Here is a 26,316-nt window from a genome sequence, read left to right on the forward strand (position 1 = left end):
TCCTTCAATATAAAAATAATTTTTAAAAAATCCACGTTTATTGGTCCTTCAATATAAAAATAATTTTTAAAAAATCCACGTTTATTGTTGCTTTGATAAAAATTATTTTTAAAAAATCCACGTTCATTGTTGCTTTGATAAAAATTATTTTTAAAAAATCCACGTTTATTGGTCCTTCAATAGAAAAATAATTTTTAAAAAATCCACGTTTATTGTTGCTTTGATAAAAATTATTTTTAAAAAATCCACGTTCATTGTTGCTTTGATAAAAATTATTTTTAAAAAATCCACGTTTATTGTTGCTTTGATAAAAATTATTTTTAAAAAATCCACGTTCATTGTTGCTTTGATAAAAATTATTTTTAAAAAATCCACGTTTATTGTTGCTTTGATAAAAATTATTTTTAAAAAATCCACGTTCATTGTTGCTTTGATAAAAATTATTTTTAAAAAATCCACGTTTATTGTTGCTTTGATAAAAATTATTTTTAAAAAATCCACGTTCATTGTTGCTTTGATAAAAATTATTTTTAAAAAATCCACGTTTATTGTTGCTTTGATAAAAATAATTTTTAAAAAATCCACGTTTATTGTTGCTTTGATAAAAATTATTTTTAAAAAATCCACGTTTATTGTTGCTTTGATAAAAAATTATTTTTAAAAAATCCACGTTCATTGTTGCTTTGATAAAAATTATTTTTAAAAAATCCACGTTTATTGTTGCTTTGATAAAAATTATTTTTAAAAAATCCACGTTCATTGTTGCTTTGATAAAAATTATTTTTTAAAAATCCACGTTTATTGTTGCTTTGATAAAAATAATTTTTAAAAAATCCACGTTTATTGTTGCTTTGATAAAAATTATTTTTAAAAAATCCACGTTTATTGTTGCTTTGATAAAAATTATTTTTAAAAAATCCATGTTTATTGGTCCTTCAATACAAAAATAATTTTTAAAAAAATTACGTTTATTGGTCCATCAATACAAAAATAAGTTTTAAAAAATTCACGTTTATTGTTGCTTTGATAAAAATTATTTTTAAAAAATCCACATTTATTGTTGCTTTGATAAAAATTATTTTAAAAAAAAATCCACGTTAATTGTTGCTTTGATAAAAATTATTTTTAAAAAATTCACGTTTATTGCTGCTTTGATAAAAATTATTTAAAAAACTCCACGGTTATTGTTGCTTTGATAAAAATTATTTTAAAAAAATCCACGTTTATTGTTGCTTTGATAAAAATTATTTTTAAAAAATCCACGTTTATTGTTGTGTTGATAAAAACTATTTTTAAAAAATCCACATTTATTGTTGTGTTGATAAAAATTATTTTTAAAAAATCCACATTTATTGTTGCTTTGATAAAAATAATTTTTAAAAAATCCACGTTTATTGTTGCTTTGATAAAAATTATTTTTAAAAAATCCACATTTATTGTTGCTTTGATAAAAATTATTTTTAAAAAATCCACGTTTATTGTTGCTTTGGTAAAAATCATTTTTAAAAAATTCACGTTTATTGGTCCTTCAATAGAAAAATAATTTTTAAAAAATCCACGTTTATTGGTCCTTCAATAGAAAAATAATTTTTAAAAAATCCACGTTTATTGGTCCTTCAATAGAAAAATAATTTTAAAAAATCCACGTTTATTGGTCCTTCAATAGAAAAATAATTTTTTAAAAATCCACGTTATTGTTGCTTTGATAAAAATAATTTTTAAAAAATCCACGTTTATTGTTGCTTTGATAAAAATTATTTTTTAAAAAAATCCACATTTATTGTTGCTTTGATAAAAATTATCTTTAAAAAAATCCACGTTATTGTTGCTTTGATAAAAATTATTTTTAAAAAATCCACGTTTATTGTTGCATTGATAAAAATTGTTTTTAAAAACTCCACATTTATTGTTGCTTTGAAAAAAATTATTTAAAAAAATCCATATTTTTTAACCCCTTTGTAGAACATATTTTATTCCCTTTTGAGACCCCAGAAATTAAAACAACTGATTTTTTTACCAAAAATTTGTAACATTTATATATATTTTATTTAAATTTAAATATTATACATTTTCATCTATGTGTTAGGCGTAAAAAATAATTAACTTAGTAGTTTGTTGTTTTAAATATTTAGCTTATATCGATCGATTCCTGTTGTGAATGATTTGACTTTTTTGGAAATAAAATTTTTTTTTATGATTTTTTAAAAGAAACTGGACTTGGGTTATTTTGCCAGAGATCCGCTCAAATTGTGGTTGTATATGAATATTATTTTTTTTTTTTAATTGTTTTATTCAGATACTTTGATTTATATTTTAGGTACTTTTTTAGCTGTGTTTTGAGTTGTTCCCCTCTTGGTTGTATTCGAACACCCATGTTGGCCGAGGACTTTCAATGAGACCTTGAGATCAAATATGTAGAGGATCTTGAGTTTATTTATTTTTTTTTTTTTTTTTGAATTTTTGTGTAAAGGTCAGGTATGAGGCATAACCTCACTTTGATAAAATTTTCCAAATTCAATGGGATTTTCAATTTATTTTTTTTTACATTTATACATTTATTAACATTTTATGTTACATATAAAACCAAAATACAAAAATATCTTTTCTTAATTGAATTTATTCTGTACAATAAGTAGCATTATCCTTTCTTATAAAATTAACTTATTTTATTTATTTTTTTTTTTTGAAAAAATACCTGTAATCAAATGTTAAATATTTTATTTTATTTTTTTAATTATATCCATTTGGTTTTCGAATATTTACAACAAACAAATCTTCAACTGTATTAAGTGAAAGTTTCCATTCTTGTTGTCATAAATATTTTTGGTGGCATTTCAGTATTAGACATCACACATTTGTTCTGTAATTGGAGAGAGAGAAAAAAAGAGAACAAAAAGAAAAAAGACCAGACGAAAAATATCCGAAAAATGAAAACCAAAAAAACCACAACAAAAGAAACACATAAAGAATCATAATAATGCACGAACACACACACACACCGGAAAATGGAGAGACAAAAGAGAGAAAGAAAGACAAAAAACACACAAAGAAATTTTTTCATTAATTGTTTTCAAAAAATTTTCAAAAATATTTCTTAATTTTTTTAATAAAAATAAAAGCGAGCATGCTCTAGCTATAGGGGCAGCAATATTTTTTTTAAATATTTTAAAGAGTAAGAAAAATATTTTTTATAACAATATTTTGTAGAAAGTAGCCAAAAAAATTAAAAAAAAAAAAATCTGGACATAATTTCAGGGTTTGGATAATTTTAATTTATATTCAAATAAATAAATACAGGTATTAATTTTTGCTTTATTTTTAATTTTATATTTTCACATTTAATTTTCCGCTAATTCCAATCTCGAAAATTTTGTCCAGATTTGTTTTGATTCAAGCTATAACATTGAAAAATACTAAAGCTATGCCAGAGCCTACAATGAATGTAAACACAACAAATTAAGGAAAAAATTTTATCAACAAAAAATAAATACAAAACGAAATGAAGTTTATTAAAGCGCCTAAAAGTATGCAACACTTGCGTATAACATACGCTTTTCTTCTACCCATTGAGTACTGGGTGTTCCGAACCGCAGGGGGTTTATTCTCTGGTAAAAAGAGCCAAAATCTTAAAAATCCTGAGGTTAAGGGGGCTACCTTGAAACTTCTTGCGGTTTTATAAATTTAAAACTTAATCAAAATAGGTTTTGAAAATTTTGAAATTTTTTACAATTAAATGTTGTTTTAAAATTACCGAAAATTCTGGAGAACATCTTGGAGGGATCCTTGAACTTCGTGACAAATATCATGGCAATATATTTGAAAGTAAGGCGTGTGGGGGACTTACAAGGCATGCGCAAATTTAGAAATTGGGCAAAATAGGTATTTTTGCAATTTTCTCAGTTTAAAAATTACCAAAAATTTTGGAGAACATCTTGGAGGGATCCTTGAACTTCATGCCAAATTTCCTGGCAACACGTTAGAGGATAAGACCTGTGGAGGACTTTCAAGGCATGCGCAAAATTTTGAAATTGGCCAAAATAGGTGCTTTGAGTATTTTTGCAATTTTCATAAACAAGATGTAGTTTAAAAATTACCAAAAATTCTGAGTAATATTTTGGACGGATGCTTGAATTTCATGCCAAATTTAATGTCAATATATTTGATGACAAGGTCTGTGGATGACTTATAAGGCATGCGCAAATCTTCCATTTGGTTGAAATAGCTGATTTGAGTATTTTTGCAATTTTCTTCAACTAGATGTAGTTTAAAAAATTCCAAAAATTCTGGAGAATATCTTGTATGGATCCTTTGACTCTGTGTAAAATTATGTAGAAATTCATTGAAAATTGAGGACGGCAGAGGACTTCCATGGCATGCGCAAATTATGGAATTGACCAAAATATGTTTTTTTGATAATTTTTGAATTTTTTTCAATTAAATGTTCTTTTAAAATTACCAAAAAAAAATCTGGAATACATCTTGAATAGATCCTTGAACCAATTTCCATGGCAAAACGTTGGAAGATAAGGCCTGTGGAGGACTTACAAATCGTACGCAATTTTTCAAAATTCTTAAAATTAGAATTTTGAGAATTTTTACAATTTTCTTCAACTAAACGTAGATTAAAAAATAGAAAACATTTTAAGGAAGATCATATATGGATCCTTTAACCATGTTTAAATTTCTATAGCAATCCATTCAAAAATGTGGTCGGCAGAGGACTTGCAAGGAGTGCGTAAATTTTGAAATTTACCAAAATAAGTTTCTTAAGAAGAATTTAAAATAACTTCTGGGGAGAATATCCCAGACAAAAACAAGGGAACTGATGAGGATTGGTGGCTCTTTCCGAAACCTAGGTATTCCCTGCCTTACCCCCTGGTAAACATTACCATCGTTCTCCACTAATAAACAAACGTTGTTTTTATAAAAACAACAATAAAGGGATAAGCCTGACCATTTTGCAGCAACAAAATACTACGGTATCCCGAACAAACAAGCCACACTGTTCTGTTTCTTAAGAATTTTAACATTTTCTTCATTTAAATGTTATTTAAAATTCCCAAAAATTCTGGTAAACATCTTGGAGGGATCCTTGAACTTTATGCCAAATTTCATGGCAACACGTAAAAAGATAAGAGCTGTGGAGGCATGCGCAAATCTTCCATATGGCTGAAATAGCTGCTTTGAGTATTTTTGCAATTTTTTTCAACTAGACGTAGTTTAAAAAATTCCAAAAATTCTGGGGAACATCTTGTATGGATCCTTTAACTCTGTGTAAAATTATGTAGAAATTCATTGAAAATTGAGTACGGCAGGGGACCTCCAAGGCATGCGCAAACTTTGGTATTGACCAAAATAGATGTTTTGAGAATTTTAAAATTTTCTTCAATTATATGTTGTTTCAAAATTACCAAAAAATTTGGAGAACATCTTGGAGGGATCCTTGAACTTCAAGCCAAATTTCATGGCAACACGTAAAAAGATGAGACCTGTGGAGGACTCATAAGTCATGCGCAAATCTTCCATATAGCTGAAACAGCTGCTTTGAGATTTTTTTCAATTTTTTTTCAACCAGACGTAGTTTAAAAAATTTCATAAATTCTGGGGAACATCTTGGATGGATCCTTTAATTTTGTGTAAAATAAGTTAAGTAGGAGTTCATCAAGAATTGAGGCCGGCAGAGGACTCCCAAATCATGCGCAAACTTTGGGATTGACCAAAATAGGTATGCTGAATATATTAACAGTTTTCTCACATTATATGTTGTTTAAAAATTACCAAAAAATCTTGGGAACATATTGAATGGATCCTTGAACTTCATGCCACATTTCATGGCAATACGTTTGAAGATAATGCCTATGGAAAACTTCCCAGGCATGCGCAAATTCTGAAATTGAATATGGTGAAAATAGTGTTTCCAAGAATTTTTACCATTTTCGTATTTAAAATATTTTTTAAAAATTACCAAAAATTCTGGGGAACATCTCGGATGGATCCTTAAACTTCTCGTGAAATTTGATGGCAATTCATTTAAAAATGTGTCCTGTAGAGGACTCGTAAAGCATGCGCAAATTTTGAATTTTACAAAATTTGGTATTTTGGGAAATTTGTAATTTTTCCAAGATAAAAATTGTTTAAAATTTGTCAAAAATTATGAGAAAAATTTTCAAGGACCTCTATAACATTTAGTAAAATTTTCTGGTAATTTAACAAAAATTGCGTTCGGTATAGAATTATTAATGTTTGCGCAAAACTGTAGGAATTTAATTAGCCATAATGACAGTTTACAAAAATGTAGCAACAAAGTTGGAGAACACTTTGAAAGAAATATTTTAGTGTGTGTTGAAGTTTTAGGGAATCCATAGAGAAATGAGGCCTTTAGGAGACTTGCAATGTATGCGCAACTTTTGAAAATAGTATAATTAGGGTTCCAAAAATTTTTGCCATTTCCCAGTTTTAAATATTTTTTTAAAAATTACCAAAAATTCTGGGGAACCTCTTGTTAGAAACCTTGAACCATGTGCAAAATTTTATGACATTCCATTGAAAAGTAATGCCGGAAGAGGCCTTGCAAAAAGTGCGTAAATTTTGAATTTTGTGGATGTGGGTTTTTCGAGAATTTTTGTAATTTTCCTATGTTAAATATTTTTTAAAAATCACCAAAAGTTCTCCGGATCATCTCGAATGGATCCTTAAACTTCTCGTGAAATTGCATGGCAATTCGTTTAAAAATGAGTCCTCCAGAAATATTGCAAAGCATGCTCAAATTTTGAATGTTACCAAAGTTGACCTTTCGTGAAATTTGTCATTTTTCCGATATAAATATGGCTTAAAATTTACGAAAATTATTGAAGAAGATCTTCAAGGACCTCTATACCATATGTAAAATTTTCTGGTAATCGAACAAAAACTGTGATTGCAGGCGAATTTTTGATGGCTGCGCCAAACTGTAGGAATTTAATTTGCCATAATCACAGTTTACCAAAATAGTTGTTACAAGAATTTTTACCATTTTCCTATTTAAAATATTATTTAAAAATTACCAAAAATTCTTGGGAACATCTTGGGTGGGTCCTCCATCATCGTGTGAAATTTCATGGTAGTTCGTTTAAAAATGAGTCCGCCAGAAATATTTCAAAGCATGCGCTAATTTTGAATTTTACTAAAGTTGGTATTTTGGGAAATTTGTTATTTTTCCAATATAAATGTGGTTGAAAATTTATCAAAATTTTTAAAGAAGATCTTCAAGGACCTCTATACCATATGTAAATTTATCTGGTAATCGAACAAAAACTGTGATTGCCGGCGAATTTTTGATGGCTGCGCCAAACTGTAGGAATTTAATTTGCCATAATCACAGTTTACGTTTTTTTTTTGTAATTTTTCCGATATAAATATGGCTTAAAATTTACGAAAATTATTGAAGAAGATCTTCAAGGACCTCTATACCATATGTAAAATTTTCTGGTAATCGAACAAAAACTGTGATTGCAGGCGAATTTTTGATGGCTGCGCCAAACTGTAGAAATTTAATTTGCCATAATCACAGTTTACGAAAATAGTTGTTACAAGAATTTTTACCATTTTCCTATTTAAAATATTATTTAAAATCTACCAAAAATTCTTGGGAACATCTTGGGTGGGTCCTCCATCATCGTGTGAAATTTCATGGTAGTTCGTTTAAAAATGAGCCCGCCAGAAATATTTCAAAGCATGCGCAAATTTTGAATTTTACTAAAGTTGGTATTTAGGGAAATTTGTTATTTTTCCAATATAAATGTGGTTGAAAATTAATTTGCCATAATTACAGTTTACCAAAATAGTTGTTACAAGAATTTTTACCATTTTCCTATTTAAAATATTATTTAAAATCACCAAAAATTCTGGGGAACATCTTGGATAGATCCGCAAACATCGTGTGAAATTTCATGGCAATTCGTTAAAAAATGAGTCCTGAAGAAATCTTGCAAAGCATGCGCAAATTTTTAATTTTGTCAATTTTGGCATTTCGGGAAATTTGTAATTTTTCCAATATAAATGTGGTTGAAAATTTATCAAAATTTTGAAAGAAGATCTTCAAGGACCTCTATGACATATAGTAAAAATTTCTGGTAATAGAACAAAAACTGTGATTGGAGGAGAATTTTTGATGTTTACGCAAAACTGTAGGAATTTAATTTGCCATAATCACAGTTTACCAAAAGAATTTTTACCATTTTCCAATTTAAAATATTATTTAAAATTTACCAAAAATTATGGGGAACATCTTCGATAGGTTATCAAACATCGTGTAAAATTTCATGGCGATTCGTTGAAAAATGAGTCCTTTGGAAATCCTGCAAAGCGAGCGCAAATTTTGAATTTTAACAATGTTGGCCTTTCGTGAATTTTGTAATTTTTCCAATATAAATGTGGTTGAAAATTTATCAAAATTTTTGAAGAAGATCTTCAAGGACCTCTATACCATATAGTAAAATTTTCTGGTAATTGAACAAAAACTGTGATTGCCAGAAAATTTTTGATGTTTGCGCAAAACAGTGGGAATTTAATTTGCCATAATCACAGTTTACAAGAATTTGATTGAGCCCACTTTTTGTTTTTAATTTCGATTTTATTTTACTGCACAGTTTTTTGGACTGCTTTAAGATACTCATTTCAAGCAGATAACAGTATTTAAAAAAAAATTGGCTCGATGTAAAACTTGTCTGGAAACTAAAATACCACCAGGATTTTTGAAAATAAAAAAAAAAATATTTTTTCCAAATATGAAAATTATTAGAATATATTCAAAATTAAGTTCCAGTATTTTTTTTAATTATAATAATTTATCAATTTAAATCATAAAATATGTTGTTGGAAAAATGGGCGCATGAGTAATATTAATTGACATTACCGGTTGGCGTATGATTTATAATAATTTATGTTGCCATGGGGCGTATGAGTTATTATTTTTTAATAATTAAATAATTCACTACTTGCTATGCATAAAATTTAAAATAAAATAAAAATAATAATAATAAATTAACAGCAATTCTAATAAGTATTTCTTGCAAACCAGTGAGAATTTTTAAGCATTTTTTTTCATTGTTTGAAAAAAAGAGAGAGATAGAGAGAGAGTAAGGAAATAATAAAGAGCAAATTTATGCTTGAGAGTAAGTAAAGAAAGCAGCGCAACTAAGTGATTGGCGTATTTTATTTAAAACTACTGCTCTGACAACTCAAATACAACTGACTCAGGAGGTTCGGTTGATGCTGGTGGTACCCTAAGTACCTTTTGGCCGCGAAAGCACAGGGTCAGCAACCAGCTGTGATGCGTGCGACGATTATGGGGCAGATGGTGGTGATGCTGATGATGATGCAGATTATGGTTGGGGTGATGGCTGTTCAGAGGATTTAGAGAATGTAAGCTGGTGTCACTGCCCCCGGCGCCACCACCCCCATTGTTGTTGCTGGTACTGCCCGTGCTACCCAAACGCTGTTGATGGGGATGATTGCTGTGGGGCTCCGTGGGCAATGGCAAATGGTTACCCTGGCCACTGGCATTGCTGTGCGAAAGTCTTGGAGATTTATTGAGTTTAGGATGTTTGTTGTGTTGTATCACAGTGGAACAGCTGCCCTTGCGGCCATTCAGACGTTTGGTGGATGGTGAGCCAAGGCTGGAAAAAAATTGAAAATTTTGATTATGAAATTTTAAAATCCTGGAAGGGGGGTTTTCATACCGTTTATTTTCACCATGATGATTCTCGGTGTCATGGGCTGTATTATAACCCGCCGAGTACATTGAAGCCCGTTTAGGAACCCACTCTGGATGGCCGCGCACCGACATATACACAGCCAGGCTTTTAAGTAGAACTGCCCTTACCTGGAACCAAAATTCCAAAAAAAAAAAAATATTTCAATTTATATTTCGTGTCCCCCCACCCTTTCCCCACTCACCTCTCCATTTAGGAAGCAATAAATTAAGGCTATAAAAAATCCCTGAAATGTGTTTAGGAAATGTGTCACATAGGACCACAAGGCAAATTTCCAGGGTGTCTCTAGGGTTGGAACTAAATACAGAATATTGATGGTGCCCAACAGCGGCAGCAGGACAATGGCAGCCCTAACGGCCTTGCGGGTTTGTTCTATGTCGCTGGCCTGACTCTCGCGCAGTTTCATGACCAGCACCGCAATGATGTTCAAAAGAAATGCAAAGTTTATCTGAAAATGAAATTTCAAAAAATTAAAAAAAAAATATTTAAAATCTACCCCCCCCCCCACAAATCCTTACCGTTATAATGACAATCCTCGGCCCTTCCAATATCCAATAGTACGGCGTCAAATTGTAATTACCCCAACAATCATGTGTGGTATCGGCATAATAGAAGGCCGTGCAAATTGCCCATATCATGGTCATCAGCACGGGTACACCCCAACCCACAATGGAGTAAAGTTTATAGGGAAATCTACCTTGGAACACCGATACCGTTACCATATTATGAAGATACCAGCCCTCGATGAACATCCACATGAACATGGCGGTTTTGGCATATTCGAGTAAGATGTAAGCGGTTTCGCAAAGGTAGAGCTGAAAAGGACAATAAAAAATAAAATTAGCCAACAAATAAAGGTTTCGCCTGAAAGTATGCACCACATATGGATTTCTTACAATAAATTTTTCAAAATCATTTGGAATCACCATGAGCTCAAACTCTAGCCCAGGGCCAAATTTAAGGGCTATACATTTAAAATTACGGACAGTGAATGAGTTATAAGGCATGCGCATATTTTGAAAATTTCCAAAATGGGTGTTTTGTATATATTTTGAATTTTCTTATATAAAAGATTTTTAAAATTTATGAAATTTTTTCGGGAATGCCTTGGATGCATCCTGGATCGTCGTATAAAATTTCATGATAATTCCTCTAAAAATGAGATCTGTAAAAATTTTGCAAGACATGCGCAAAATTGAAAATATTGTCAAAATGGATGTTGCGAAGATTTCGGTAATTTTCTCATCTAAAATAATTTTCAAAATTTTCCAAAATGTTTTTGGAACACATTTATGGTGGATTCTTCAACCTCCTTAATTTTTTCTGACATATAACAAGAAATTTATATCTCGGGAGCATTGAAAGTATTCACGCATTTTGAAGGTTTTCCAAAGAGGGTGGTTATATAAGTTTTGTAATTTTCTTAATTATAATATATTTCAAAATTCATCAAAAAATCAGGGAGCCATCTCCATGGGAATCTCTAACTCTGTGCAAATTTATTTCACAATTGGTTGAAAATGGCGTTCCGTACAAAATTTTTATTGTTTACGTAAATCTTAAGACTGTCAAAGTTGTCGATGCCCTAATTTCTACCAATATTTATCAGTAAATACTTTTGAAAAATTACGAAAAATTGTGAATAGGATCCTCAAGGGCATCTCTAACTTGAGGACAAATTATTTCTCAATTGAACAAAAACTGTGCCCAGCAGGAAATTTTCCATGCATGCGCAAATTTTAAGATTTCCAAAGTTCATGTTCTGCGTATTTGTGAAAATTTCCAGAATCGAAATCCTTCGAAAATTTACCAAAAACTTCTAAACAACATCCGCAATGGCGTTCATTAGCTCATTAAAAAATTATTTGTCAGGCAAATAAAAATTGCGCCTTAGAGAAGTTTTTCAATGGAAACTCAAATTTTAGGATTACCAAATTTGGTCTCATGTAAAGATTTTTGACCTTTCCGCCCTTAATTATTTATTAAAATCTATCGGAAATTCTGACAGAGGGCCTTAAGGGCATCTCATACTCAAGACTTAACTATTCGTCAATTGAACCAAAACTGTATCTGACAAAAAATTGTCAATGTATACGCAAAAAGTCAAATTTACAAAGTTGGGGTTGCCAGAATTTTTACCAATTTCTTGCTGTGTATATTTCCGAAAAATTATCAAAAAATCTGTAAAGCATCCTCGAGAGGATCTCTACCTCAATGCAAAATTATTTGACAATCGAATAAGAATTACGTCTCGTAGAACCATTTTAAAGCATGCGCAAATTTTGGGAGTGACAAAGTTTTGGTTGTCTTCTCATTTGACATTTTCTAACCTTAAATCATTTTTAAAATTTATTAAAACTTTTGGAGATTATCTTCGAGAAGTCCCTTAACTCAGTGCAAAATAATTTTTTGATTGAATGAAAATTCCGTTGCTCATAGAATATGGAATATAGACGCAAATTTCAAGTATACAAAAGTAGGTGTTGCAAGATTTTTTAAAATTTCTTGCTGTGTATATTTTCGAAAAATTATTAAAAAATCTGTAAAGCTTCCACGAGAGGACCTCTATCTCAATGCAAAATTATTTAACAATTAAATAAGAATTGCTCCTTTTAGAGCCATTTTAATGCGTGCGCAAATTTTAAGAATGACAAAGTTGTTGTTGTCTTTTCATTTGATATTTTCTAACCTTAAATCATTTTTAAAATTTATAAAAACTTCTGCAGATTATCTTCGCGAAGACATTTAAATCAAGGCAAAATAATTTTTATATTGAATGAAAATTCCGTCGCTCAGCGTATATAGACTACAGAGGCAAATTTCAAGTCTGCTAAAATTGGTGTTGCCAGAGTATTTACCAATTTCTTGCTGTGTATATTTTCGAAAAATTATCAAAAAATCTGTAAAGCTTCCTTGAGAGGTCCTCTACCTCAATGGAAAATTATTTGACAATTGAATAAGAATTGCGCTTTGTAGAGCCATTTTAATGCGTGCGCAAAATTAAAGAATGATAAAGTTGGGTTTGTGTGCTTTTTAAACTTTTTCATGCCTTAAATACATTTAAAAATTTACCAAAACTTCTAGGGATTATCTTTGCGAAGTCCTTTAACTCAATGCAAAATACTTTTTTAATTGAATGAAAATTCCGTCGCTCAGAGTATATGGAATTTAGACGCAAATTTCAAGTCTGTTAAATTGGTGTTGCCAGATTTTTGTACAAATTTCTTTCTGTGTACAGGTTTTAAACATTTTCAAAAAATCTGTAAAGTACCCTCGAGAGGAGCTCTATCTCAATGCAAAAATATTTGACAATTCAATAAGAATTACGCCTTGTAGAGTCATTTTAATGAATGCGCAAATTTTAAGAATGACAAAGTTTTGGTTGTCTTTTCATTTTATATTTGCTAACCTTAAATCATTTTTAAAATTTATAAAAACTTCTGCAGATTATCTTCGCGAAGACATTTAACTCAAGGCAAACTTATTTTTAAATTGAATGAAAATTGCGACTTTCAGAGCATGTGCAATGTAGACGCAAATATCAAGTTTGATAAAGTTGGTGTTGCATGATATTTTACAAATTTCTAGCTGTGTATATTTTCGAAAAATTATTAATAAAATCTGTAATGCTTCCTCTAGTGGACCTCTATCTCAGTGCAAAATTATTTGACAATTTAATAAGAATTGCACCTTGTAGAGCCATTTTAACGCATGCGCAAATTTTGGGAATGACAAAGGTTTGGTTGTCTTCTCATTTGATATTTTCTAACCCAAAATAATTTTAAAATTTATAAAAACTTCTGCAGATTATCTTCGCGAAGACATTTAACTCAAGGCAAACTTATTTTTACATTGAATGAAAATTGCGACTCTCAGAGCATGTGCAATGTAGACGCAAATTTCAAGTCTCCTAAAATTGGTGTTGCCCGAATTTTTATAAATTTCTTGCTGTGTATATTTTCGAAAAATTATTAAAAAATCTATAAAGCATCCTCGAGAGGACCTCTATCTCAATGCAAAATTATTTGACAATTAAATAATAATTGCACCTTGCAGAGTCAATTTAATGCATGCGCAAATTTTTAAAATGACGAAGTTTGGGTTGTGTGAATATTTGACATTTTCAAGATTTAAATATTTTTCAAAATTTCTCAAAACTTCCGGAGATTATCTTACGTTAGCCCTTTAACTCAATGTAAAATTATTTTTTTATTTGGATAAAAATTACGACTCTCAGATCCTTTTCAATATAGACGCAACTTTCAAAATTGCCATAGTTGACGTCCTGGGCATTTTTCACATTTTCTGACGCTAAATATTTTGGAAAAATTACCAAAATTTTTAGATAACACCTTGGAATGGGTCACTATGTCTATGGAATTATAAATAGTCAATTGAATATAAAATGCACCTTGCAGAGCATTTTTAGTATATACGCAAATTTTATCATAATAAAAACAGGTTATTACTCAAAAGTTTGCCTAAAAGTATGCACCACATTTATAATACAGAAATGTAAGATCAAGCTTTAGAGTTTGTCTCATTTCCAGAAAAAATTGGCCTACAAATACGCACCAAGTTTCAATTATGAAAATGGAAATCACATTAATTTACAAATTTGTTTTTTCTCTAATTCGCAATATTCTGTTAAAAGTTATGGCAAAAGTTGTTAACCCCTAAAAGTATGCATCATTCACAAATTAATTTTGTAAGAATTTCGAAATAAATTTTAACTGTTATTCGTTTTTAATTTCAAAAGGTGATTCAAAAGTGATGCAAATAATGAAAAACTAATAATAAAAGTTGATAGCCTAAAAGTATGCAACTGGCGTACACAAATGATATTTACTACGAATTTATGGAATAATTTTCGAAGAAACTGCAAAACCCACAAATAATGAATTAATTACAAAAGTTTTTGCCTAAAAGTATGCAACACAAAAATGCGTTTTTTACTGGATACCAGAGTAAGCTGTAAGTAGGACGGGGTTTTACTGATTTTAAGAGAAAAAAATTAGAAAATTATTTGCAGCCCAAAGGTATGCATCACATTTTTAAAATTTGAATATTTTTTCATTTAAGTTTTTATTTTTTTTAATGAATTCAACTTACCGTATTTTCAATTCCCGTTATAGTCTCCGTTTTACCCGGCCGAAATGCCTGCTCCAGATACAGCGATAAACGTATCACAACTTGCAGGCCCATTGCAATGAAGAGATTCTTATGGATTTTTGTACGATTATTGCGTAGCGAGCGAAAGTTACAGAAAATAATTAACGATAGAATTAACGCCACCAGCGATAGGATAAGGCCAACAATTTCCAAGGTACGTGTACGTTTGGCTATTTCAACAACTAGCTGTAATTCAGAAAAAAATATTTAAATCATAAAATTATTAAAATATAAAAATAATGAAAATCGTGAACCTACCTCCAGATTCGGAACTTTATCCAATAACGTTTTTACTTCGGGCTTAAAGCATGGATTGTAATCCGTCCAGCCAGCGGCACTGGGCGGCTCATGGGGACGGCTACCCCAATGGCCATTCAATTCACATTTACGATTGGCAAATTCTAAACGAAAGATGGAAACTTATTTTGCATTCTCAATAACAAATTTTTTAAAATTGTTTTTCTAGCATTTATGGCATTTTGTGCCCTTAAGAATTCCTCAAAATATACCAAAATTCACCGAGGACATCTCCAAGGGAATCTCTAAAGCAGTGTAGGATTTTTTGAAAATCAGATAAAAATTGTGACCTCCAGAGCATTGTTAATATAAGCGCAAATTTTATGAATGACAAAGCTGGCGTTTCAATAATTTTTTGCAATTTTCTAACCTTTTATGTTTTTGGAATTCTTTAAAAAATTGGGGAGATCATTATCGGGGCGATATCTAACTTAGAACAAAGATACATATACAAATAATGAAAATTTGGACATCTGCAGAATTCTTTCATGTCGTCGCAAACTTGTAGATAATCAAAGTTAGGGTTGTAAGTATTATTGGGCGCTTCGAACATTAAATATCTTTGGATGTCTATAAAAATTCGTGGAGAACTTTCTCAAGGGAATCTCTAACTGAGTGTAAGATTATTTGCAAATCGTACACAAACTGCGCCATCTAGAGCACATTTAGTGCAAACGCAAATTTTAAGATTTGCCAAAGTTGGGGTTGTAAGAATTTTTGTAAATTTCTAACCGTAGATATTTTTAAAAACCTATCGAAACTTGTGGAGAATATTATTGAGGGGATCTTTACCTCGGCGCACAATTATTTGTAAATGGGATGAAAATTGCGCCCTGTAGAGTATTTTTTATATACACGCAAATTTGTAGATTGTCAAAGTTGGGGTTGTAAGTATTTTTGGGCGTTTCAAACTTTAAATATCTTGGGAAGTCTACCAAATTTTTTGGAGAACTTTCTCAAGGGAATCTCTAACTTATTAGAAGATTATATAAAAATCCTACAAAAAATACGCCACCTAGAGCACTTTTAGTATGAACGCAAATTTTAAGATTTGCAAAATTTGTGGTTGTAAGAATTTTTATAGGTTTCTAACCTTAGATATTTTTAAACATCTATCAAAATTTGTGGAGAATGTTGTTGAAGGGATCTCCAACTCGGCGCAAAATTATTTGTAAATAGGATGAAAATTGCGCCCTCTAGAGTATTTTTTATATGCACGCAAATTTGTAGATTATCAAAGTTGGGGTATTTTTATTATTAGGTATTTTTGAGTGTTTCAAAACTTAAATATCATCGGAAGTCTACCAATTTTTCTGGAGAATTATCTCAAGATAATTTTTAATTTTTAGGAAGTTTATATAAAAATCCCAGAAAAATTGCGCCATCTAGAGCACATATAGTGCAAACGCAAATTTTAAGATTTGCCAAAGTTGGGGTTGTAAGAATTTTTGTAAGTTTCTAAAAGTAGATATTTTTAAAAACCTATCAAAATTTGTGGAGAATGTTGTTGAAGGGATCTCCAACTCGTTGCAAAATTATTTGCAGATGGAACGGAAATTGCGTCCTCTAGAGTATTTTTTATATGCACGCAAATTAGTAGATTGTCAAAGTTGGGGTTGTAGGATATTTGGGCATTTCAAACTTTAAATATCTTCGGAAGTATACCAATTTTTCTGGAAAACTTCCTCAAGTGAGTCTTTAACTTATTGGAAAATAATGTGAAAATCCTACAAAAAGTGCGCTAACTAGAACGCTTTTAGTATAAACGCAAATTTTAAGATTTGCAAAATTTTGGGTTGTAAGAATTTTTGTATGTTTCTAGCCTTTAATATCCTTGGATAACAATAAAAATTTGTGGGGAATCTATTTGGGGGTATCCCTAATTAAGTGCAATATCATATAAAAATCGGTTGAAATTTGCGCACTCTGAAGCATTTTTGTTGCGAACGCAAATTTGAAAATTGCCAACATTGGTGTTTTAAGAATTTTTTACATTTTCTAGGTTTAAGTATATTTGAAAATCTATCTAAATTTATGAAGAACATTATCGAGGGTAAATCCAACTCAGTGCAATATTTTTTGAAAATGGGATAAAAATTGCGGCCTCTAGCGTATTTTTTATATGTGCGCAAATTTTAAGATTGTCGAAGTTGGGCGTGTAAGCAATTTTGTCGTTCTCAAACCATAATTATCTTTGAAATTCTTCGAAAACTTGTGAACAATATTCTCGAGGCATGTTGAAGACCCGCACAATATTATTTGGAATTCGGATAAAAGCTGAGCCCTCTAGAATATTTTAAGTATAAACGCAAATTCTGATTTTGCCCAAGTTGGACATGTAACTTTTTTTGTAGGTTTCTAACCGTTAATATTTCTGAAAATCTACCAAAATGTATGGAGAATATCCTCGAAGAGATCTCTAGGCCAGTGCAATATTTTATTGGAAACGGAAAAAGAGTACACCTTTCACAAAATTTTTAAAGTGTGCGCAAAATTTTGGATTTGCTAAAGTTGCTGTTTTAATTTTTGACCATATTCAAACCTTAAATATTATCCAAATTTTCTCAAAATTTCCAGAGACGATTTTTGTAGTTATCTCTAACATTCGTCAAATTTATTGAAGAATGGAAAATAGAAATTGCGTTTTATAGATTTTTCACAAACTGGCGCAATATTGAAAATTGTCAAAGTTGGGGCTGGGAATATTTGAACGGTTTTCTAATACTAACTGAGGTCCAAAAATTACCGAAAAAATTTTAGAGATATCTTGAGGATTTCGTTATCAATATTCAAATTTGTTTGGCAATCGCATATGGTCTGTGTCTAGTAGGAAATTTTTAATGGTCACGCAAATTTTTGAATTTTCAAATTTGGACATGTAAAATTTTTTTGCAGCTCTCCGAAATGAAATATTTTTCAAAATATATCAATATATGTGAAGTACGTCCTCGTGGGCATTTCTAACATGGTGCAAAATTATTTGACAACCAAATACAAACTGCCTTTGCAAGGGTATTTTTAATACATGCGCAAAATTTTAAAATTTCCAAGTTTGGTAGTTTGAATATATTTGCCACTTTCAATCCCTTAATGTTATCCAGAAATTCCCAAAATTTTCAGAGACCATGTTCGTGGTGATCTTTAACTTACGGCAAATTCATTTATTGATCGAATGAAAATTGGGGCCTACTCATTTCTGGCAAACTGCGCATAAATTTATAAATTATTAAAGTCAGGGTTGGGAATATTTTGGACATTTTTGTATACTAAATGTAGTCCAAAAATTTACAAAAAATTTTTGCAATACCTTGAAAGTGCTGTCTAATAGTTTACAAACAAGTTTAATAATCGAATGAGAACTGCGCCCTCTAGAGCATTTTTAATGCATACGCAAAACTTTAATTTATCAAAGTTGGCGTTGTGAGGAATTTCGCCGTTTTCAACCGGTAAATATTTTCGAAAATTTACCAAATCTTGTGGGGAACATCTTCAAGAAGATCTCAAACTCTGAGCAAAATTATTTTTTATTCAATTCCAATTTGTGATTTATAGACAATTTTTAATGTGTGCGCAAAAATTAAAAATTAAAGTCAGGTTTGGGAATATTTTGACCATTTTCAGTACTAAATGTGGTCCAAAAATTACCAAAAAAAATTGTGAAATATCTTGAAGGGGTTGTGTAACAAAATGCAAACTTGTTTATTAATCGAATAACAATTGCGTCCTCTGGAGCCTTTTTATTTCATATGCAAAATTTTAGTTTGTCAAAGTTGGTGATGTAACTCATATTGCCGTTTTCTATCGCTAAATACTATTGAAAATTTACCAAATCTTGTGGAGAGCATTTTCAAAGGGATCTCAAACTCCGAGCAGAATTATTTCATATTCGATTCAAATATAAGATTTATAGACAATTTTTAATGTGTGCTCAAAAATTTAAAATTATTAAAGTCAGGGTTGGGAATATTTTGACCATTTTTGTATGCTAAATGTGGTCCAAAAATTACTAAAAATGTTGTCCAATATCTTGAAGGTGCTGTCTAACAGTTTACAAACTTGTTTAAGAATCGAATGGAAATTACGCCCTCTGGAGCCTATTTAATACATACGCAAAATTTTAGTTTATCAAAGTTGGCGTTGTGGGGAATTTTTCCGTTTTATAGTGGTAAATATTTTTCAAAATTTACCAAATCTTGTGGGGAGCATCTTCGAGGGGTTCTTAAACCCCGAGCAAAATTGTTTTCTATTCGCTTCCAATTTGTGATTTAAAGAGCATTTTTTATGTGTGCGTAAAAATTTAAAAATTTGTCAAAGTTGTTTTTTTAATTTTTTTTCGTTTTATTTTTTAATGTTAGTTTTATTTTCTACTTACTTCTATCATCCACACCTCGAAATCCCGATGGACAGCCCATGTGCGCCAAAGCACCAGCTGGTGTAGGTGGCCAGCATGTAAACATATCCCAAGTCCAGTTGCAAAATAAACCTAAAATAGAACACAAACACAATCACACAAATAAGTAGAAGAAGATAGAGTGTAGAGATATAACGACAATTAGTGATAAATTGTGGTTAATGACAAGTGATTTAATGCGCGACAGTTACCACGATGGGCAAATTACGGTGGTGGTGGTGATGGAGGATAGAAGATGATGAGGATGATTACCATAAAAGCCCGACACACACAAACCGCAATAAAAAAAACTTGTAATTGGAGGAGGTATTTAATTGCTGTACACAATGGGGTAGAAAAAAATAAATGAACGTTTGGTAAATGTTTGCGGTATTGAATTACGTCAAAAATAAACATGGAAAATTGTGAGGAGAACAATTGAAGGGAATTTAGAAAATTTTACAAAAAAAATGCAATTTAAAGTGGAGGAAATCGTAGCGTATGACTGTTATTAATATGGGACTCTAGGGCGTATGAGTGGTATTTATTCAAAATAAATAATAAAAAATAAATATTTAAGTAAATTTAAATGAAAATTATTTTTTTTCTTGGAAACTAAAGCCACGAATTTTCTATTTTGCATTTAAATTAAATTTTCCATAAATGTATCTCCCTCCTTCATTCACCCTTGCAATTTTCCCCTTGGAAAATTTTCTTTCACTCCTTGTTTCCATTTTTCTTTTGAATTTTTTTTTAACAAGGTTTCCCTCCACCTAGTTTCTTTTGCATTCATTATTGTTTAACTACTGTTATTATTTACCCTTATCTTAGAAACGTCTAAACTAAAAGTAAACTTATTTGGGTCACTACAAAGTGTTGCAAGGAACGAGCTGATGGAGATAAAAAAAAAAAAAAAAAAAAAAAAAAAATCAACAACAATGTCCTCAATGTTTTCTATTGAAGTGCATGGTATTGAACTGGATTCGAATGAATGAAAATTTTCTTTATTTGGCATAATTGATTGGACTAAATTGCAAAAGATTTTCAGTCTTCGTTTCTTTTCGGACAAAAGGTGAGGAGAAAATGGAAAATAAATATTGAAAAATAGGCAAAGACTTTAGTTGAGAGGTTGATTATTTTGAGGGGAATTTAATATCTATTTGGAAACCTCAAAAAGAATCAACGAAATCCCAAGAATGTAATGTTTTTAATACAATTTATTTTATAAGACCCTTAGGCGTATGAGTGGTGACAACACGTATACGCCAGCCATTCCTCATTTCCATTTCCAGCTCACAATGGCAACCAAAATCTCCGGCTTTTAGGTTGGCACTAAAAAATACCAAAGTGTCGATTACCACAAGCAAGTGCTTCGCTGGGAATGGGCCAAAATACCGCAGAGCAACATTCGGACAGCGTGTGGCGGTTTCATTGGCCGTTTGAAGGCCATAATTCGTGTCAACGGTGACCAATTCGAACAAATCTAAACTTGATGCTAAAATTTGAAGATATGTCCGACATTTTTTGTTTTCATTGAATAAAATTAAAAAAAAAAAAAATGTAAAAATTATGGCGTTTCACTTTGTTGCAGTTTTTTTTATCTCACCCTGTAAATATTCTTGATCAGCGTGAAACCCAGCGATGTCCGTCTGTCTGTCTCACGATAGATTCCACATTTTTTAATCTAGAGCTTTGAAATTTGGCACAAAGGTGTATATTATATACCAAGTGATTGGTATCGAAAAAGGGCTCTATGGGAGCATGTTTAGGCATACCCCCTTAAAGCGTTACCTCCCGATTTTCGTTATTTTGAAGATTTCTGCCACAGTTTCCAACCGAGTTAGGCGAAACTTGGCAATTGGGGTTCTCGGTAGGTCTGATCTCTTCTTGCGAAAAATATCCGATTCAGGTCTTCTAATTGGTATAGCCCCATATAACGATACCTGCCGATTTTCGGTATTTTTGCGGTTTCTGCCGCAATTTACAAACAAATTAGCTGAAACTGGCCAAAAGGGTTTCTTGATAGGTCTGTTTCCTCCTTGCAAAAAATGTTCAATTTGGGTCCAATAATTGTTATAGGCCCCATATAACCATACCTCCCGGATTTCGGTATTTTGAGAATTTCTGCCGCAATTTCCAACCAAATAAGCTGAAACTTGCCAGTTGGGGTTCTTGATAGGTCTGCTATCTCCTTGCCAAAAATGTTCGCTACAGGTCCACTAATTAGTATGGCTCCCATATAACGGTATCTCCTGATTTTCGGTATTTTGAGGGATTCTGCCTCAATTTCAAACCAAATTAGATGCAACTTGGCAATTGGGGATCTCGGTGGGCCAATTATCTCCTGGCAAAAAATTTTCGATTCAGATCCATTAATTAGTATAGTCCCCATATAACCGTACCTTCCGATCTTCGATATTTTGAGAATTTCTGCCACAATTTCCAACTGAATTTGACGAAATTAGACAATTGAGGGTCTCGACAGCTATTTTCTCTCTCTCTGCAAAAAATATATGCTATAGATCCACTAATAAGTATGGCCCCCATATAACGATACCTTCCGATTTTCGGTATTTTGAAGATTTCTGCCACAATTTCCAACCAAATTAGCTTAAACTTGACAATTGGGGTTCTCGGTAGGTCAGTTCTCTGTTTGCAAAAAATGTTAAATTCCGGTCCACTAATTGGCATAGCCCCCATATAACGATACCTCCAGATTTTCGGTATTTTGCAGATTTCTGTCACAATTTACAACCGAATTAGTAGAAACTTGACAATTGGGGTTCTCAGGAGGTGTGTTCTCTCCTTGAGAAAAATATTCGATTCAGGTCCACTAATTGGTATAGCCTCATATAACGGTACCACCTGATTTTCGGTATTTTGAGAATTTCTGCCACAATTTTCAACCAAATTAGCTGAAACTTGATAATTGGGATTCTTGGCAGGTCTGTTCTCTCCTTGCAAAAAATTTTCGATTGAGGTCCTCTAATTGGTATAGCCTCCATAAGACGGTAGCTCCTTATTTTCGGTATTTTGATGGTTTCTGCCACAATTTCAAGTGGAATTAGGCGAAACTTGACAACTGAGGTTCTCGGTAGGTCTGTTCTCTCCTTGCAAAAAATGTTCGCTATAGGCCCACTAATTGGTATAGCCCCCATATGATGGTACCTCCCTATTTTCGGTATTTTGAAGGTTTCTGCTACAATTTCAAGCAGAATTAGGCGAAACTTGACAATTGGGGTTCTCGGTAGGCCCGTTCTCTCGTTACAAAAAATTTTCGATTTAGATACACAAATTGGTATAGCCCCCATATAAATTCAGCTCCACTAAATAGTATAGTCCCCATATAACGAACCTCCCGATTTTCGGTATTTTGAAGATTTCTGCCACAATTTCCAATCGAATTAGACGAAACTTTATAATTGGGGTTCTCGGTAGGTCAGTTCTCTCCTTGCCAAAAATGTTCGCTACAGGTCCACTAATTAGTATGGCTCCCATACAACGATACCTCCAGATTTTCGATATTTTGAAAGTTTCTGAAATTTTATTTTGGAGGATATAAAAAATTCGGCCCGGCCGAACTTAAAACCCTTTTCACTTGTTCTTTGGAAAATTTGTGTTTTTGTAATTTTAAAAATAAAATAGTTCTCCGTCGGTCTAGCAGTCCTGTTCTGAATGTGAATTCTTTTTAATTCCTGAATATTTTTACATTTTTTCCGCTTAAAAGGCCAAATATATAAGGAGAAACCCTTTTCTAAGAAGAAGAAAGAATACACATTATTCCCAAGATAATGAGGCCTGTAGCCTCCATTCGGACCACGGTGCGTATAACTAATATTAATTTCGAACTTCGAACGGACGTATGATTAACATTATTTCTCAAATATTGCGTATACGCAACATTTTCAAAAATGTTCACTTACCTGTTTCGGGCGGTTCATAGCTGCCAAAAATTGCCGAACAATTTGCCGCACTGCTAATTGGTATGCCATAGCTGGGATATGTTATATTCCCCACTGCTGTTGTCGCAATCAAAGGGGGCGCCGAAGTTACGGACGGGTTGGCGGCGGCGGGCTCGACATGGGCTGTTGCATTTGTCGATGCCAAGGTGGCATTTGCAATATCCGTTAAGTGGGACATTGTTGTTGATATCACATTGGTGTAGTTGTTGCTGCTGTCATGACTGCTGCTCGCTAAGCTGGTGTTGTAATAGTTAACGGTATTGGGGTTCGAGGAATTTTCCAAAACTTCCGAAGTCATTGTGGCTATGAAATGAGTAGGTGTACTGTTCGTCGTCGTGGTCGAGGTCGTCACTAGATTTGTTGTTCGGTTGTTGGTCAGCTGTTGGCTGCTGTTGCTGGAGCTTGCCCGAGGCATTTCATGTTGTTGCTGTTGTGTGAAAACTGCTCTTGTTGTGGCTCCATTTATTTGACGAAAATACTCTTGCAGAACCCTTGTTACATTTTTTCGTATCGTTGCAATGCTTTCAGCTAAATTTTTGTCCATTATTACATCCAGTGTATTGGGTTGCTGGTGGGCTGGCGGATGGTCAAGATGTTGTTGGCGTGTCCCTGCCTCATTGCCTCCCTTCGTTTCAATGGCATTTTGTATGACAACACTCCGTTTGCTCAGTAATTTGACAGCAGCCTTGTGGAAATTTTCAGCAAATTTCAAATCGTTTGATTTCAGATTTTCAGATTGATCGACATTGGGGTCACTTTGCATGAGGGCCATTGTCAGGTTTGGCTGGACATTGAAAGGTTGTTTGAGTGGATGTTTTTTTTTATTTGGAAAAGGGTTAACTTAAATGCGTATGAAGCGATTGGGGGTTATCGTGGAGTTCCCTGTAAAAATTGGTGTTGTGGGCAACAATTGACTGATAGAAACCTGAAAACGGAAGAATTTTTGAAAAAGAAAAATTAGCCTCTGTTCCGCAAGAAAAGAAAAAAAATAGAAAAATGTGTAGCAAATAATGTTTTTTTTTTTGAAATTCCCAGGTGCCGTATAAGTGTTGTTATCAGTTATACCCCACCTAGAACCGAAGTAAAAAATTTGAAATTTTAGCCAATAAAAAATATTTTATGAAAGCCTGAGGCTCCGGAGCATTATATAGAAGAACTTGAACAAATAGGCCCCTACACAGCAGAGAAAAGTTGACTGGAGCCCAATTTCCCAGGCGGCGTATGAGTGTTGTCACCATGTATACGCCAACTAGAACCTGAGACAAAAACTGCAAATTTCGGCCCACAAAAATATTTTAAGAAAGCCGGAGGCCCCAGGGCTTTCTATAGAAGACCCTGAACTTAAGACGTCTACGCAGAAGAGAAAAGGAGTCACTAGAGAGGGTTTTACATAAAATGCCTTCAACACATAGACGTCTACATAGAAGAGAAAAGGAGTCTAGGTGACGTATGAGTGTTGTCACCATGTATACGCCGCCTTTAACCAAAGAAAATATCTGCAAATTTCCATCCATAAAAATATTTTAAGGAAGTCGAAGGCCCCTGAAGACATAGACGTCTACAAAAAAGAGAAAACGAGTCAGTGGAGTACCAGGAGCATTATATAGAAGACCTGAACGTATACGCCGTATAGAAAAGGGGTCAGTGATTGGAGCCCATATTCCCAGGCGGCGTATGATGACAGCATTCATACGTCACCTTGAACCAGAGTCAATAACTGCAAATCTCAGTCCACAAAAATCACCTTCACCAGAGTCACCTTGAACCAGAGTCAATAACTGCAAATCTCAGTCCACAAAAATATTTTAAAGTAGCCGAAGGCCCTGGGGCTTTAAATAGAGATAAAAGAAGTCAGTGGAGTTCCAGGTAACGTATGAGTGTTGTCACCATGTATACGCCGCCTTCAACAATGAAAACAACTGTAAATTTCAGTTCACAAATATATTTCAAGAAAGCCGGAGGCTGCGGGGCTTTACATAAAATACCGCCGTCTTCAACCAAAGAAAATATCTGCAAATATCAGTCTATAAAAATATTTTAAATAAGCCGGAGGCCTTGCAGACATAGAAGTCTACACAAAAGAGAAAACGAGACAGTGGAGTACGAGACACCTTGAACCAGAGTCAATAACTGCAAATCTCAGTCCACAAAAATATTTTAAGAAAGCCGGAGCCTTCGGGGCTTTATATAGCAGAGCCTGAACTTATAGAAATCTAAGTAGAGAGGAAAGAAGTCAGTGGAGTCCCAGGTGACGTTTGAGTGTTGTCGTCATTTATACGCCGCCTTCAACCACAGAAACCAACTGTAAATTTCAGTCCACAAAAATATTTCAAGAAAGCCGGAGGCTGCGGGGCTTTATATAAAAACCTTGAACACATAGACGTCTACAAAGAAAAGAAAAGGAGTCCAGGTGACGTATGAGTGTTGCCACCAAGAATACGCCGTCTTCAACCAAAGAAAATATCCGCAAATTTCAGTCCACAAAAAATATTTTAAGAAAGCCGGAGGTCCATATAGGCTAACGGGAGCCTACAAGATTCTCCTTAAACCCGAAAATAGGCCATGGAGTATTTTTAATCAAGCACCTCTACAAATTTGTGGAAATATTTTACAAACTATCTTTAACTTTTATAAAAAATAAAAAAAAACCTTCAATGTTCAGCCTTTCTAACGTCTTCCTCCCTATCATTCAGAAATAGCCTGTCTTTATCGACCAGCCGTTTCATGTGGCGTATGAGTGTTG

The 26,316-nt window shown here is 32.4% G+C and overlaps 1 protein-coding gene across 3 annotated transcripts in view; it reads right to left on the reverse strand.

The window, feature by feature from the left end:
• Positions 1-2,057: 2,057 nt before the first annotated feature.
• The window catches only part of LOC101892094 (PDF receptor), a 154,410-nt gene continuing 130,151 nt past the window's right edge, over positions 2,058-26,316 (reverse strand). For 2 of the 3 annotated variants that reach the window (XM_020035676.2, XM_011292915.3), the window contains exons 2-10: positions 23,535-24,498; positions 19,594-19,704; positions 15,183-15,325; positions 14,865-15,110; positions 10,271-10,567; positions 9,937-10,200; positions 9,720-9,862; positions 9,272-9,656; positions 2,058-2,860 (exon numbers count right to left, since the gene is read on the reverse strand). In XM_020035676.2, coding sequence (XP_019891235.1) covers positions 2,786-2,860; positions 9,272-9,656; positions 9,720-9,862; positions 9,937-10,200; positions 10,271-10,567; positions 14,865-15,110; positions 15,183-15,325; positions 19,594-19,704; positions 23,535-24,345 — 2,475 coding nt within the window. In that variant the 5' untranslated portion in view covers positions 24,346-24,498 and the 3' untranslated portion in view covers positions 2,058-2,785. Of the gene's footprint in view, positions 2,861-9,233; positions 9,657-9,719; positions 9,863-9,936; positions 10,201-10,270; positions 10,568-14,864; positions 15,111-15,182; positions 15,326-19,593; positions 19,705-23,534; positions 24,499-26,316 lie in introns of all 3 variants that reach the window. The other variant, XM_059118708.1, reaches the window with a different exon arrangement.

The sequence above is a fragment of the Musca domestica genome, unplaced genomic scaffold (assembly GCF_030504385.1).
Source record: "Musca domestica strain aabys unplaced genomic scaffold, Musca_domestica.polishedcontigs.V.1.1 13, whole genome shotgun sequence".
NCBI lineage: Eukaryota > Metazoa > Arthropoda > Insecta > Diptera > Muscidae > Musca > Musca domestica.